General features: G+C 52.5%; 1 protein-coding gene across 1 annotated transcript in view; it reads left to right on the plus strand.

The window, feature by feature from the left end:
- Window positions 1–6,251: 6,251 nt before the first annotated feature.
- LMNA (lamin A/C) overlaps window positions 6,252–15,325 on the plus strand; it is a 65,386-nt gene continuing 56,312 nt past the window's right edge. The window contains exon 1 of the mRNA XM_040332730.1: window positions 6,252–6,708. Coding sequence (XP_040188664.1) covers window positions 6,362–6,708 — 347 coding nt within the window. The 5' untranslated portion in view covers window positions 6,252–6,361. The remainder of the gene's footprint in view (window positions 6,709–15,325) is intronic.

The raw sequence follows: 15,325 nt of genomic DNA on the forward strand, positions 1-15,325 counted from the left end.
ACAGGTAACAGACCCGCGCACCCGATTGGCTGAGAGGCGGTTTAGTGTTAGGAATACGATTCATTCACAACGCTGAGTAAAACAGCGAGCGCCCAGCATGGCACACGCTGTTCACCTTCTAAAAAATACCCAGCGGTTTTAGACATTACTGGCTGTGTGCAGGGGCGGACTGACAACTCATGGGGCCCCCGGGCAATATAAGATTATGGGGCCACTGGGCTTATAGATGGCCACCACGCCAGGAGGCAGTGCAGAGGCAGCTAAAATCTCGGGATGTCGGTTTCGGACAGATGTAAAAAATACTGCCCCTGGTTTTACTGAGCCTGGCAACCCTGATGGGGCCCCCTAGTGGCATGGGGGCTCTCGGGCCGTGCCCCAGTGCCTCAATGGTCAGTCCGCCCCTGGCTGTGTGTTGAGTTATCTGTTATACAAGCTGTACACTCCACTACACAACATTGGAGATACAAAGTGTCATTTCTTCAGTGTTGTCACATGAAAAGATACAAGAAAAGATTGGGGTGTACTTACTTTTTCATGGTGGTACCAGGTGGGGGCGCTGGAGGGATCAGAGGGAATTCTTATTCTCTACCACTTTTAGATCCAGCAGTCTCTTCTCAGGTCATGTGATCCCCCTCCCCCTCCCATACTGCCCCTGGCAACCCAAGGGGGAGGGTTCTGTTTCCTCTGTGTGTGTCAGCAGCACTACAGGACAGGTAAGTTATGGAGGTAGTAGGTGGCTGTGGGGACCCCCCCCCCCCCCCCCCCACTCTGTATAATGTGTTTGTATGACATCATCACTGTCCAGTTGTAAGATATAAGTTACAAGCAGACTAGGTAGGTGTCTCCCCACCTTGTATATAATGTGTACGTGTGACATCACAGGTAGTGGTATATATATTACAGGTAGACTAGGTAGGTATGGAGGTGGTAGGTGTCTCTGAGGAGGACCCCCCTGCCTTGGTCTGTATATAATATATCTGTATGACATCATCACTGTCCAGAAATATTATATACTGTTTATTACAGACTAGGTAGGTATTCCCTGTATAATATATCCCTATGACATCATCACTGTCTGGATATATCTTACAGAGTAGGTAGGTATGAAGGAGGTAGGTGGCTCTGAAGAGCCTCCCCCGCTCTGTGATGGGATATATAGTAGAAATGATTGTTGTTGTTATTATTATTATTATTATTATTATTATTATTATTATTATTATTATTATTTCCTCTTCTCCCGGGATTTATAAACAATGTATATATTTGTGGAAACTCCCAGAATAATAAAATCTCCTCCCTCTGTGCAGACTGCTCGGCCCCGACATTTTTTTTTATTGGAACTCCTCATGCGCTGCTCCTGCGCTCCCCGCACGCTTCTTCTGCGCTCCTCGCAATGCGCTGCTCCTGCGCTCCCCGCACGCTTCTCCTGCGCTCTTCGCAATGCGCACCCTGCACACTTCTCCTGTGCTCCTCACAATGCGCTGCCCCTGCGCTCCCTGCACGCTTCTCCTACTTTAATTATGGGGCGTTGGGGGGTCCATTTACAATGGCGCTACTGTAATTATTGGACATTTGAGGGCCCATTCACAATGGCGCTACTGTAATTATTGGACATTGGGGGGCCCATTCACAATGGAGCAACTCCAATTATGAGGCATTGGGGGGGCCCCATTTACAATGGCGCTACTCTAATTATGGGGCCTAGAGGGAGCCCATTCACAATGGCGCTACTCTAATTATGGGGTATTGGGGGGGCCCCATTCACAATGGCGCTACTTGAATTATGAGGCATTGGGGGGGCCCCATTCACAATGGCGCTACTCCAATTATGAGGCATTGGGGGGCCCCATTCACATTGGTGCTACTCCAATTATGAGGCATTGGGGGGGGGTCCATTTACAATGGCGCTACTGTAATTATTGGACATTTGAGGGCCCGTTCACAATGGCGCTACTCTAATTATGGGGCCTGGGGGGGGGGGGCCATTCACAATGGCGCTACTCTAATTATGGGGTATTGGGGGGGCCTCATTCACAATGGCGCTACTTTAATTATGGGGCGTTGGGGGCATTCACAATGGCGCTATTCTAATTATGGGACATTGGGGGGGGGGCTCATTCACAATGGCGCTACTGTAATTGGCATTAGGGGGCACATTCACAATGGCGCTACACTATTTCTGGGGTATTGGGAGACATTCACAATGGCGCTAGCCTATTGGGGGGGGAGCCCATTCACAATGGCGCTACTCTAATAATGAGGCATTGGGGGCGCCCATTCACAATGACTGGCGCTACTCTAAGTGCGGTGCATTGGGGGATCCATATCCTCAGCTAATACTGAGCTCCGCCCACCGCGGCAAACCCATTGATAGAAATTTCCCCCTGGATTGTTATGAGAGTTTCTAGGTGACGGCGTCCCGCGCTCTCAGAACGTAAATTCATCTTTCGGGGGGGAAAGTTATCAGCGATGTGACGTCTGCGCTCACACAGGGGAAGTCTGCACTCCGGCGGGCGGGGTGGGGGAGGGGGAGATCTCCGTTGTACAATGACAGCCGTGTGGTCGATGTGTCACTTTATTGACTCATTCATAAATGTATAGAATTCTCTTTGTTACAACCATGGCAACGCCAAACAAACGGTAGTAAAGGATTTCAAGATTTATCAGGAGCCTTCCCAGAGCTTGAGATCAAAGGACAGCCATCCCCTGCAATGTCCTTCTGTGTGTCCCGAGGGATTCTGGGCAAGGCGATTGGGTGCAAATGGGCTCTCCCCTGCAGCTGTTCACACTATTGCGGTGCGTTCACAAACATGCGTTAATGTGCTGCGTGCTGCGTGTTGGGGGGAGGGGGGTTAAGATAACATTGACACCTGCGGCCGATCACGTGGATGCCTTGCGATCGCAATTGCGAGAAACGCACAGGATTTACGGTTTCCCGCATTGGCATATATGTGAACCTAGACTCAACAACACCCCTGAAACAACAACAGATCACAAAAGTGAGATCGGAGTTCCTCCACGGACATCAGGTGTGCCCCGCCCCCATCGGAGTACGTCCTCTGGACCTCAGGTGTCCCCCCATCGGAGTACGTCCCCCGGACCTCAGGTGTCCCCCCATCGGAGTACGTCCCCCGGACCTCAGGTGTCCCCCCATCGGAGTACGTCCTCTGGACCTCAGGTGTCCCCCCATCGGAGTACGTCCTCTGGACCTCAGGTGTCCCCCCATCGGAGTACGTCCTCTGGACCTCAGGTGTCCCCCCATCGGAGTACGTCTCACGGACATCAGGTGTCCCCCCATCGGAGTACGTCTCCCTGACATCAGGTGTCCCCCCATTAGAATACGTCTCCCAGACATCCGGTGCCCCCCCCCCCCATCGGAGTACGTCCTCCGGACCTCAGGTGTCCCCCCCCCCCCCCCCCCCCCCCCCCATAATCAGAGTTTCTCCGATCAGAGCGTCCCCCTTGCATCAGGTGTCCCCCCATCAAGAGCGCCCTCCTTGCGTCAGGTGTCCCCCCCCCCCATCAAGAGCGCCCTCCTTGTGTCAGGTGTCCCCCCATCAAGAGCGCCCCCTTGCATCAGGTGTCGCCCCCCCCCCCCATCAAGAGCGCCCTCCTTGCGTCAGGTGTCCCCCCATCAAGAGCGCCCCCTTGCATCAGGTGTCCCCCCCCCCCCCATCAAGAGCGCCCCTTGCATCAGGTGTCCGCCCCCTTGGATCAGGTTCCCCCCCCCCTATCAAGATCGCCCCCTTGCATCAGGTTTCCCCCCCCATCAAGAGTGCCCCCCTTGCATCAGGTGTCCCCCCCCCCCCATCAATAGCGCCCCCTTGCATCAGGTGTCCCCCCCCATCAAGGAGCACCCCCTTGCATCAGGTGTCTCCCCCCCATTAAGGAGCACTCCCTTGCATCTGCCCCCCAATCAAGAGAGCCCCCTTGCATCAGGCGTCCCCCATCAAGAGCGCTCCCTTGCATCAGGTGTCCCCCCATCAGGGTTTCCACTTGCGTCACGTGTCCCCTCTTCTCCCATCAGAGTGCCCCTTTGCACAAGGTGTCCCCCATCAGAGTCTTACTATAGATTAGCAGAGTCCATTAGGGTGGGCAAGCAGATGGGAGGAACAGCAGGGGGCTTGGCACACACACGTGATGTCACTGGTTGCTATGACACCAGCAGTCCTAGCAACCAATGACTGAATCTTGGCGAGGATCCAGCACATGGGAATAACCGGACTGGGCTGTCAGTGGGTCCGGATCCGGACTGCGGTCCCCCACCTAGTGAAGGCTGCCATGGCGCGTTCACCAGTCTCTGCACCGATTTCTGGTACAGGGGATGAGCCGGGTACGGGAACACGGGGACGAGGATTAAATATCACCTCACTCATCATTACATCAATTCAACTCTCCGATGACAATTCAATATAATCGATTGTCCCGAGAGACGGCTTCATGTAGAATTGTGTGATCCCTCCATACAATACATTCATTCCCGGCACAGCCAGTCACCGATTCACCGGGCTACTAAATGACACGGAATAGTATTGAAGGAGAGGCCACTTTGGCCTTAAGTGCAGCCTAAAGTCTCGTGGATCGGGGGGCGTGGTCGCTTATGATCTCGTACGGTCTTTAGGCCTGGATTAGTTATAGGACCCCCCCCACACACACAGACACCCCCCCCCCCCCACATACACACAATGTGACCTTTTTCGGTCTCGGTTCGGTTTTCGGTTTGATTTGTCAGACCAACAAAACTTACCGCCGGCTGCGTTGGGGTTTTCCTGTGTTGGTGCGGCTTCAATGCTTTATTTAACCACCAGATCTTCTCACTGGTTGCCAAAGCAAAGCCAGAATATTCCTAGCAGGTTGTGCAGTGTGTGGTGCGCCTGAAGCAGACAAGATGATCAGGGTGCCCCCCTTTACATCAGGGTGCCCCCCTTTGCCCCAGTGTTCCCCCCCCCCCCTTTGCTTCATTTGCCTCAGTGTTCCCCCCCCTTTGCCCCAGTGTTCCCCCCTTTGCCCCAGTGTTCCCCCCCCCTTTGCACCAGTGCCTCCCCCTCCTTTGCACCAGTGCCTCCCCCTCCTTTGCACCAGTGCCTCCCCCTCCTTTGCACCAGTGCCTCCCCCCCCCTTTGCACCAGTGTTCCCCCCCCTTGCACCAGTTTTCTCCCCCCTTGCACCAGTTTTCTCCCCCCTTGCACCAGTGTCCCCCCCTTTGCACCAGTGTCCCCCTCCCTTTGCGGCAGTGTTCCCCCCCCTTTGCAGCATTCCCCCCATAATGCTAAAAATGATTTAATATATTTTCAAGTTATGGGGTTAATTTTTTATTTATTTTTATTAATGGTGATTTTTAGTTATTTTTATATTTGTTCATATATTATTACTATTTAATGTTTATTATTATTATTATTTTTTTTTTTTTTATTCGCGCAGAAAAATCACAAGTTTCCACCAAACCTGCCCAATTTTGAGCTCCAGCAAAATCTCCAGAACTTTTATTAAATTTTTTTTTTTTGCTCTCTAGGCGTTTTTTTTGTTTTTTTTTAGGTGATTTTTTTAGTGGAGATGTGATCATCTCCATAGAGAATCATTGATATTTTTTTATTTGTATTGATTTTTTTATTTTATTTATTGTTTTTTTTTTTTTTTTTTATAGATTTTTCATTTTTTTAATCGATTATTTTTTTACATTTTTTTTTTATTTTCTTTATTGATTTTTTTTTAATTCATTGATTTTTTTTTATAGATTTTTTGATTTTGATATTTTTTTTAATAGATTTTTTTTATATCACCTACTACATACTACTAAATGTCAATAATTTTTTATTTATTTTTTTGGTTTTGGATGTTTATTATAAATGTTATTTAATATATTTTCAAGTTATGGGGTTAATTTTATTTATTTATGGTGATTTTTAGTTATTTTTATATTTGTATTTGTTCATATATTATTACTATTTAATGTTATTATTATTTATTTTTTTTATTAGATTTTTTTTTTTTTTTTTATTTTTTTTCCTCCTCCAGAGTTTTGGATCTCCGGTACGAAACGCTGAGGTGTGATTGGGGGGGGCCTGACTCGGGTCGCAGCTGCTGCAGCGCCTCCTGAGGAAGAAGAAGCGTCAGGTCGAGTCAGACGGGCGGAGAGGCGATTTTTGAAAAAAAAAAAAAAGCCGAGGCGATTGGAATAACTACAACGGGTTGGGCTGGGAGTAGAGAAGGGTTTTCCCGTCCTCCTTGTAGCTCCTCCCAGGGAATGTGATAATCACACGCAGCCTCTGACTGTCACAGAGCTTGGAGTGCCGCGTTCAGCTCACACCGTCTCCTTCTTCTTCTTCTTCTCTGTCGCAGATCCCAACGCCGCTCACCGACCATGGATACCCCGGGCCAGAGGAGGGCCAACCGCGGCCACTCGTCCACCCCGCTGTCACCCACCCGCATCACCCGTCTCCAGGAGAAGGAAGACCTCATCGAGCTGAACGACCGCCTGGCCATCTACATCGACAAGGTGCGCTCCCTGGAGTCGGAGAACGCCGGGCTGCGCCTGCGCATCACCGAGTCGGAGGAGGTGGTGAGCCGCGAGGTGTCCGGCATCAAGTCCGTCTACGAGACGGAGCTGGCCGATGCCCGCAAGACCCTGGACTCCGTGGCCAAGGAGAGGGCGAGACTGCAGCTGGAGCTCAGCAAGATCCGGGAGGAGCACAACGACTTGAAGGCGAGGTAAGGAGCAACGCATGCCCAAAAATATTTCACCAGGCGCCCGCTGCGCCAACTCGCCACCCACCACCCTTAGACGGGTACTAATAACACTTTAACAGTCCACGCCAGATCCCTAGAAGCCGGTCCCGGCAGGAAGCTGAAACCATTTTTTTTTTTCTGCTGGAAAAATAAACACTTTCACTTTCGCCAGAAAAATTCCCCGACCCATCCCCCCCCCCTCTCCACACTTTACGGGACGAAATGCGTTTCCCTCGCTTTACGCAAAAACAAATCGTCGCAGTTTAGTCGTCTTTTTTTTTTTTTTTAATTGCATTCCAAGAAAAGACTTAAAATTTAAAATTTAAAAATAAATTATCTGAAGTAGTTGTCTCCTGCTTCTGCCAGGAGTAGGAAGCGTACTAGCCGCCGACGGACTACAAGTCCCAGCGAGCCCTGAGTGGCGGGTTGGGGACCTCTAGTTCTCAAGGTGTTACGTGTTTGTCTGTGAGATGCGGCTAAATCGAGGAGCATCTAGAAATAGTTTTCCTGTATGACTTCTCCCTGCACCCTGCCGGAGTAGGAAGCGTGCTAGCTGCCGACGGACTACAAGTCCCAGCGAGCCTTGAGTGGCGGGTTGGGGACCTCCTAGTTCTCAAAGGGGCAAGCTGTCTCCACCTACTGCTGCTATACCTTGATGCAGACGGGGTTAAATCCGGGATCGTCTAGAAGTAATTTTTTTGGGGGAGTAGGAAGCATGCTAGCCGCCGACGGACTACAAGTCCCAGCAAGCCCCGAGTGGCGGGTTGGGGACCTCTAGTTCTCAAGGTTGTTAAGTGTTTGTCTGTGAGATGCGGCTAAATCAGGGAGCATCTAGAAATTGTTTTTTCCTGCATGACTTTCTCCCTGCAACCTGCCGGAGAAGGAAGCATGCTAGCTGCCGGCGGACTACAAGTCCCAGCAAGCCTTGAGTGGCAGGTTGGGACCTCCTAGTTCTCAAAGGGGCAAGCTGTCTCCACCTACTGCTGCTATACCTTGATGCAGATGGGGTTAAATCCGGGAGCGTCTAGAAATAATTTTTTTTGGGGAGTAGGAAGCATGCTAGCTGCCGACGGACTTCAAGTCCCAGCAAACCATAAGCGTCGCGTTGGGATCTCTGGTTTCCTCAAGAGTTGAGTGTTGTCTGTCTGTCTGCGTGAGATGCGGCTAAATCGAGGAGCTTCTAGAAATAGTTTTCCTGCATGACTTCTCCCTGCGCCCTTCAGGAGGAGGAAGCATGCTAGCTGCCGACGGACTACAAGTCCCAGCGAGCCTTGAGTGGAGGGTTGGGACCTCCTAGTTCTCAAAGGGGCAAGCTGTCTCCACCTACTGCTGCTATACCTTGATGCAGACGGGGTTAAATCCAGAAGCGTCTAGAAGTAATTTCTAGAAGTAATTTTTTTGGGGGAGAAGGAAGCATGCTAGCTGCCGACGGACTACAAGTCCCAGCGAGCCTTGAGTGGCGGTTTGGGACCTCTAGTTTTCGAAGCGTCAGGCTGTCTATATTTACTGTAGCTAAACCTTGATGCATACGGGGGTTAAACTCAGGAGTGTTTACTTCGGGGTGGCTGTCGCCACAGGAGAAGAAAGCATACTAGCCGCCGACGGACTACAAGTCCCAGCGAGCCTTGTCTGGCAGTATGGGATCTCTAGTCTTCGAGGTGTTAAGCGGGGGGCAACTAATGCTAAACCTTGATTCCAATTGGGTTAAAACCGGGAGCTTCTAGAAGTAATTGGGGTGGATGCAGCCACAGGAGTAGGAAGCGTGCTGGCTGCCGACGGACTACAAGTCCCAGCAAGCCTTGAGTGTCCGGTTGGCGTCTCCAGTTCTCAAGGAGTTAAGTGTTGTCTGTCTGTCTGCGTGAGATGCGGCTAAATCGAGGAGCATCTAGAAATAGTTTTCCTGCATGACTTCTCCCTGCACCCTTCGGGAGAAGAAAGCATACTAGCTGCCGACGGACTACAAGTCCCAGCAAGCCTTGATAGGCAGCTTGGGATCTCTAGGACTCAAGTTCTTAGGTGGTGGTCGTCTGATGCTGGAGATGCGGCCAGACCTTGATGCAGACGGGGTTAAATCCAGGAGCTTCTAGAAGTAATTTTTTTTGGGGTAGCTGCAGGAGTAGGAAGCATGCCATCTGCCCACGGACTACAAGTCCCAGCAAGCCTTGAGTGGCAGGTTGGGATCTCCAGTTCCCCAAGAGTTAAGTGCTGTCTGTCTGTCTGCGTGAGATGCGGCTAAATCGAGGAGCATCTAGAAATGGTTTTCCTGCATGGCTTCTCCCTGCGCCCTTCAGGAGTAGGAAGCGTACTAGCCGCTGATGGACTACAAGTCTCAGCAAGGTTGAGTGGCAGGTTGGGATCTCTAGTTCTCAAGGCCATCTAATGCTGGAGATGCGACCAAACCTTGATGCAGACTGGGGGTTAAATCCAGCAGCTTCTACTTCGGGGTGGCTGTCGCCACAGGAGGAGGAAGCATGCTAGCCGCAGACGGACTACAAGTCCCAGCAAGCCCTGAGTGGCAGGTTGGGATCTCTAGTTCTCAAGGTCGTCTAATGCTGCAGATGCGGCTAAACCTTGATGCAGGATGGGGGTTAAATTCAGGAGCTTCTAGAAATAATTGTTTGGGGGGGTGGCTGCTCCCTGCACCTCCTGGAGTAGGAAGCATGCCGGCTGCAGATGGACTACAAGTCTCAGCAAGCCCTGAGTGGCAGGTTGGGATCTTTAAGTGGGGAGGGTGGTAAATCCAGGGAGCATCTCGTAGTAGCCTTGAGTGACTCATAGACTCCAGTTTGTGTCTGGTGACGCTTTTCTGGGTGGCTGCTCCCTGCATCTGCCGGAGTATGAAGCATACCAGCTGCCGATGGACTATAAGTCCCAGCAAGCCTTGATTGACAGGTTGGGATCTCCAAGTGTGGAAGGCGTTTCAGCCAGGCAGAGGCGTTGCTAGGGGGGTGCGGTATGCACCGGGTGACACCCGCTAGAGGGGTGACACCATCCCGTTTTTTTTTAGCTGACATGCCCAGCCTGCTCTGTGCCACCCCAGCCTGCCCTGTACCACCCCAGCCTGCCCTGTACCCCCCAAACAGCCCTGTACCCCCCCCCCAAACAGCCCTGTACCCCCCCCCAAACAGCCCTGTACCCCCCAGCCTGCCCTTTACCCCCCCAGCCTGCCCTTTACCCCCCCAGCCTGCCCTGTGCCACCCCAAACTTTCCCATGCCACCCCAAACTTTACCATGCCACCCCAAACTTTCCAATGCCACCCCAACTTGCCCTGTGCCACCCTAACTTGCCCTGTATCACCCCAATCTGCCCTATGCCACCATAACTTGCCCTATACCACCCCAACCTGCCCTGTGCCACCCCAAACTTTCCCATGCCACCCTAACTTGCCCTGTGCCACCCTAACTTGCCCTGTGCCACCCCAATCTGCCCTATGCCACCATAACTTGCCCTATACCACCCCAACCTTTCCCATGCCATCCCAACTTGCCCTATGCCACCCTAACCTTTCCCATGCCATCCCAACTTGCCCTATGCCACCCTAACTTGCACTATACCACCCTAACTTGCCCTATACCACCCCAACCTGCCCTATGCAACCCTAACTTGCCCTATACCACCCCAAACTACCCTATATCACCCCAACATGCCCTATACCACCTTAACCTGTCCTATATCACCCCCACTACACCAACCTGCCACTATACCACTCTATACTACCCTAACCTGCCACTATACTGCCCTATACTATCATTTACAGGGGCTGGTTTGGGGTGCGCCCCGTGCCCGTGCGCTGCCTGCTTGGTGCTGGGCAGCCTAGACAGAGGGGGGGTGACACCATGTTTTACCGCACCGGGTGACACCAACCCTAGTGACGCCACTGCATCCAGGGAGCATTCAGCAGTAACTTTAGTCATAAGTGACTCACAGCCTCTGTTTGTGTCTGGGTGGCTGCTCCCTGCATCTGCCGGAGTATGAAGCATACCAGCTGCCGATGGACTCAAAGTCCCAGCAAGCCTTGATTGACAGGTTGGGATCTCTAAGTGTGGAAGGCGTTTCATCCAGGGAGCATTCAGCAGTAACTTTAGTCCTAAGTGACTCACAAGCCTCTGTTTGTGTCTGGTGACACTTTTCTGGGTGGCTGCTCCCTGCATTTTGCTAGAGGAGGAAGCATGCCAGCCGCCGATGGGCCACAAGTACCAGCACTGCCTGAGTGGCAGATAGGGCTCTTTCATTCTCAATGTGGACAGCATTAAATCCAGGGAGCATCTGGCAGTAATCTTCAGTGACTCATAGCCACAGTTTGTGTCTAGTAATGCTTTTCTGGGTGGCTGCCCCCTGCATCTGCTGGAGGAGGAAGCATGCCAGCCGCTAATGGGCCACAAGTCCCAGTAAGCCTTGGGTGGTAATCTAGGAGCATCTAGCAGTAAGTTTAGTCCTTAAGAGACTCATAGACCTGGTTTGTGTCTGGTGACACTTCTAGGTGGCCGCCCCCTGCATCTTCTGGAGGAGGAAGCATGCCAGCCGCCGATGGGACACAAGTACCAGCAAGCCCTAAATGTCAGGTTGGGATCTTTCAGTATCAATGTAGACAGCATTAAATCCAGGGAGCCTCTAGCAGTAATCTTAGTGACTCACAGCTGGTTTTGTGTCTAGCGGGCTGCCCCCTGCATCTGCTGGAGGAGGAAGCATGCCAGCCGCCGATGGGTCACAAGTACCAGCAAGCCTTGGGTGTCTTGCTGGGTTTCTTAGTTTTCAAGCTGCTGCTGCACAAGACGAGACGCGGTAAATCCGGAGGCTTCCAGAAGTAATTTTAGTCCTGAGTGACGTGGGGCGGCCCCCCCTGTTTGCGTCTGGTGACGTCTTCCTGGGTGGCCGGAGTAGGAAGCGTGCCAGCTGCCGATGGACTACTAGTGCCAGCAGGCCTTGTGTGGCTCTGTTTTTTTTTAAGCTGCTTGGTTGCCCGCGACGCAGCCAAACCTCTTTCGGCCATCCGCCCACGCCCCCTCCCCCCGCGTCTAGCTTTAGATTCACCCATGCCCCCCCTCCCCCCCTGTATTTTATTTTAGAATGCGGCGCTGCACTTGGCATCACGTCTACATTTTTTCTCTGGTTATTTGAAGATTGCTTCTCGTAACACAAATCCGCCGCGCCGGCTTATCGACCAGCAAATCCCCACGTGTATTTTTTTTTTCCTCCGCCGTTTTTTTTTTTTCAGCTCAGCCTTGCCCGCCTTTCCTGGCACCGACCGCCCCCCCGCCGCTGCCCAATGCCAAGCGGCGAAGTGCCATGTTTTGTCGTGCTGTGACGTCTCTCGGCTCCCCGCGGCTCGGTGCCAACGTCGCTCGGCTGATAAGGGCACGCCCAGCATGTGAGCCGGCGATAGGACGGGGGGAAGGTCTTTGAAGGTGCTTAGAGAAAAAAAAAAGACGTGCTATAAAAAATGTTGGTTGCAGGCGATGCCCATTTGGAAGGAAGGGGGGGGAGGGGCGTTTATTGGCACATAGCCTATGACGGGGTCGCGTTTGCGTTTCTATCGGCGTAATTCAGTCGTTGTTTGTATTAAAATACCCCCCCCCCCCCCTTTTTTTGTCTTGGCGATAACGCAGCGATTCCCGTATATGGATTTACGAGAGGAAAATGTTGGCGTCTGCTCCCCCCCCACCCCCCCCACCGCCAGCCCCGCGGAGGTTCTGCTTTTAATTTTCCGACCGTTTCGCCGCATTCCTTCGCAAATCCCTTCATCCTTAATTTTACCCCACAATTACATGAATGTGGTGGACGAGAGGGGCCCCCGCGATGGAACACGGGCGTGGGCGCCGTGCGGGCGACTCCCCCGCTGGATCGGGTTCTGTCTGCGACTGACCACAACTTTTACACGCCGTAGTTAAAGGGGGCGGGGAGCAACAAGCTGGTTCAGGGTGAATGTTTTTTTTTTTTAAAGAGAACCTGTCACCAAGGTTTTATTGGCTGTAAATACTGACCATGCATCACTTTTTTGGCCCCTGGGGGCCCCTTAGATTGCTGTATGTTTATTGCCTCCCTTGGTGGACCTTCAGCATTGCATGGAGGTCTGCATTGTGGGGCGCAGGGGTGGTAGAGTGCTAGAGCTCCGCCTCCACAACCTTGCCCTGACACTGCCACCTAGAGGTGATGTGGCATTGTGGGACGCAGGGGCGGGAGAATGCTAGAGCTCCGCCTCCACAGCCTTGTCCCTGCACTGCCATCTAGAGGTGATGTTGCATTGTGGGATACGGGGGTGGGAGAATTCTAAAGCTCCGCCTCCACAACCTTGTCCCTGCACTGCCACCTAGAGGCGATGTGGCATTGTGGGACGCAGGGGCGGGAGAGTGCTAGAGCTCCGCCTCCACAACCTTGTCCTGACACTGCCACCTAGAGGCGATGTGGCATTGTTGGACGCAGGGGTGGTAGAGTGCTAGAGCTCCGCCTCCACAACCTTGTCCCTGCACTGCCACCTAGAGGCGATGTGGCATTGTGGGACGCAGGGGTGGTAGAGTGCTAGAGCTCCGCCTCCACAACCTTGTCCTGACACTGCCACCTAGAGGCGATGTGGCATTGTGGGATACAGGGGTGGGAAAGAGTCGGAGCTCTGCCTCCACAACCTTGTCTCTGCACTGCCACCTAGAGGTGGTGATGCATTGTGGGTGATGGGGGTGGGAGAGTGTTGGAGCTCCGCCTCCACAACCTTGTCCCAACACTGCCACCTAGAGGTGATGTGGCATTGTGGGATACAGGGGTGGGAGAGTATTGGAGCTCCGCCTCCGCTACCTTGTCCCGACACTGCCATCTAGAGGTAATGTTGCATTGTGGGAGACGGGGGTGGGAGAATGTTGGAGCTCCGCCTCCACTACCTTTTCCCAGTACTGCCACCTAGAGGTGATGTGGCATTGTGGGAAGCAGGGGCGGGAGAGTGCTAGAGCTCCGCCTTCTCAACCTTGTTCCAGTACTGCCACCTAGAAGTGGTGATGCATTGTGGGACGTAGGGGTGGGAAAGAGTCGGAGCTCCGCCTTCACAACCTTGTCCCAACACTGCCACCTAGTGGTGATGTTGCATTGTGGGATAAGGGGTGGGAGAGTGTTGGAGCTCCGCCTCCACAACCTTGTCCCAACACTGCCACCTAGAGGTGATGTGGCATTGTGGGACACAGGGACGGGAGAGTGCTAGAGCTCCGCCTCCTCAACCTTGTCCCAACACTGCCACCTAGAAGTGGTGATGCATTGTGGGACGCAGGGATAGAAAAGAGTCGGAGCTCCGCCTCCACAACCTTGTCCCAACACTGCCACCTAGGGGTGATGTTGCATTGTGGGATAAGGGGGTGGGAGAGTACTAGAGCCCCGCCTCCGCTACCTTGCCCTGACACTGCCACCTAGAGGTGATGTTGCATTGTGGGATACAGGGGTGGGAGAGTGCCGGAGCTCCGCCTCCACAACCTTGTCCCGCTACTGCCACCTATCCACCAGCACATTGATTACCTATTACTGGGGGCCTCATAAAAATTTTTAATGGCGACAGGTCCTCTTTTACAGCAGCGTAACTATGTAACAGATTCAGGGAATTGGACTTGAATATATGGGGGGTGGGGGGGGATTTCCCTATTGCAGAGCTGGCCCAAGGGGTAGGCAATGGAGGCAGTTGCCTTGGGCGCTTCAGCTGGAGGGGGGATGCAAAGATTTTTAGACTCCAGAAATAAATCCCGGCTGTACCGGGTGATCCCAGTCTCCGGTGCCGGGGTAATTTTTAGCTCATTTATTAGGGAGGGGGGAGGGAGAGGCGGCGGGTTACGTAAGATGTTTGGGAGGATCACTGAGGAGGAGACGATGATTCAGAAGAGGAATTGGGATCGTCATTAATCTGTTGTCACTCCCTACCGTGCCCAGGCCTTCTCCAGAACACCGCCAAAAGGAAGTACGAGAGGATCAATGATTACAAATCCTCCCCCCAACCGCGTTCAATCAGAGAAAAATCCGAAATCTCCAACCAGAAGATATTTGTTTTTTCCGTTTTAATTAAGAGAGAACCTTGGGGGGGGGGGGGGGGGGGGTTCATTGCTGTCTGTGTCCCCATTTGGGAGATTTTACCCCACTTCCTGTGTGGTCACTGGGACAGGAAGTGAGCAACAAAAACCTCAAAGCAACTGCTGTCTGTGTCCCCACTTCCTGTGTAGTCACAAAAAAAAAAAAAACAGGTGCTGGTGGTGTCTCCATTTGGGAGTCTTTAGCCCACTTCCTGTGTGTAAGCAGTAAAACACAGAAATTGCTGTCTGCCCCCCCCCCCTCATTTGAGAGATTTCACCCCACTTCCTGTGTGGTCACTGGAACAGGAAGCAAGCAGTTAAACACAGAAATTGCTGTCTGGGCCCCCCCAGTTTGGGAGATTCCCCCACCACTTCCTGTGTGGTCTCTGGGACAGGAAGTTGGCAGTAAAACACAGAAATTGCTGTCTGGGCCCCCAGTTTGGGAGATTCCCCCACCACTTTCTGTGTGGTCACTGGGGCAGGAAGTGAGCAACAAAAGCCTCAAAGCAACTGCTGTCTGTGTCCCCACTTCCTGTGTAGTCACTAGGACAGGAAGTGAGATGCA

The sequence above is a fragment of the Rana temporaria genome, chromosome 13 (genome assembly GCF_905171775.1).
Source record: "Rana temporaria chromosome 13, aRanTem1.1, whole genome shotgun sequence".
NCBI classification, from domain to species: domain Eukaryota; kingdom Metazoa; phylum Chordata; class Amphibia; order Anura; family Ranidae; genus Rana; species Rana temporaria.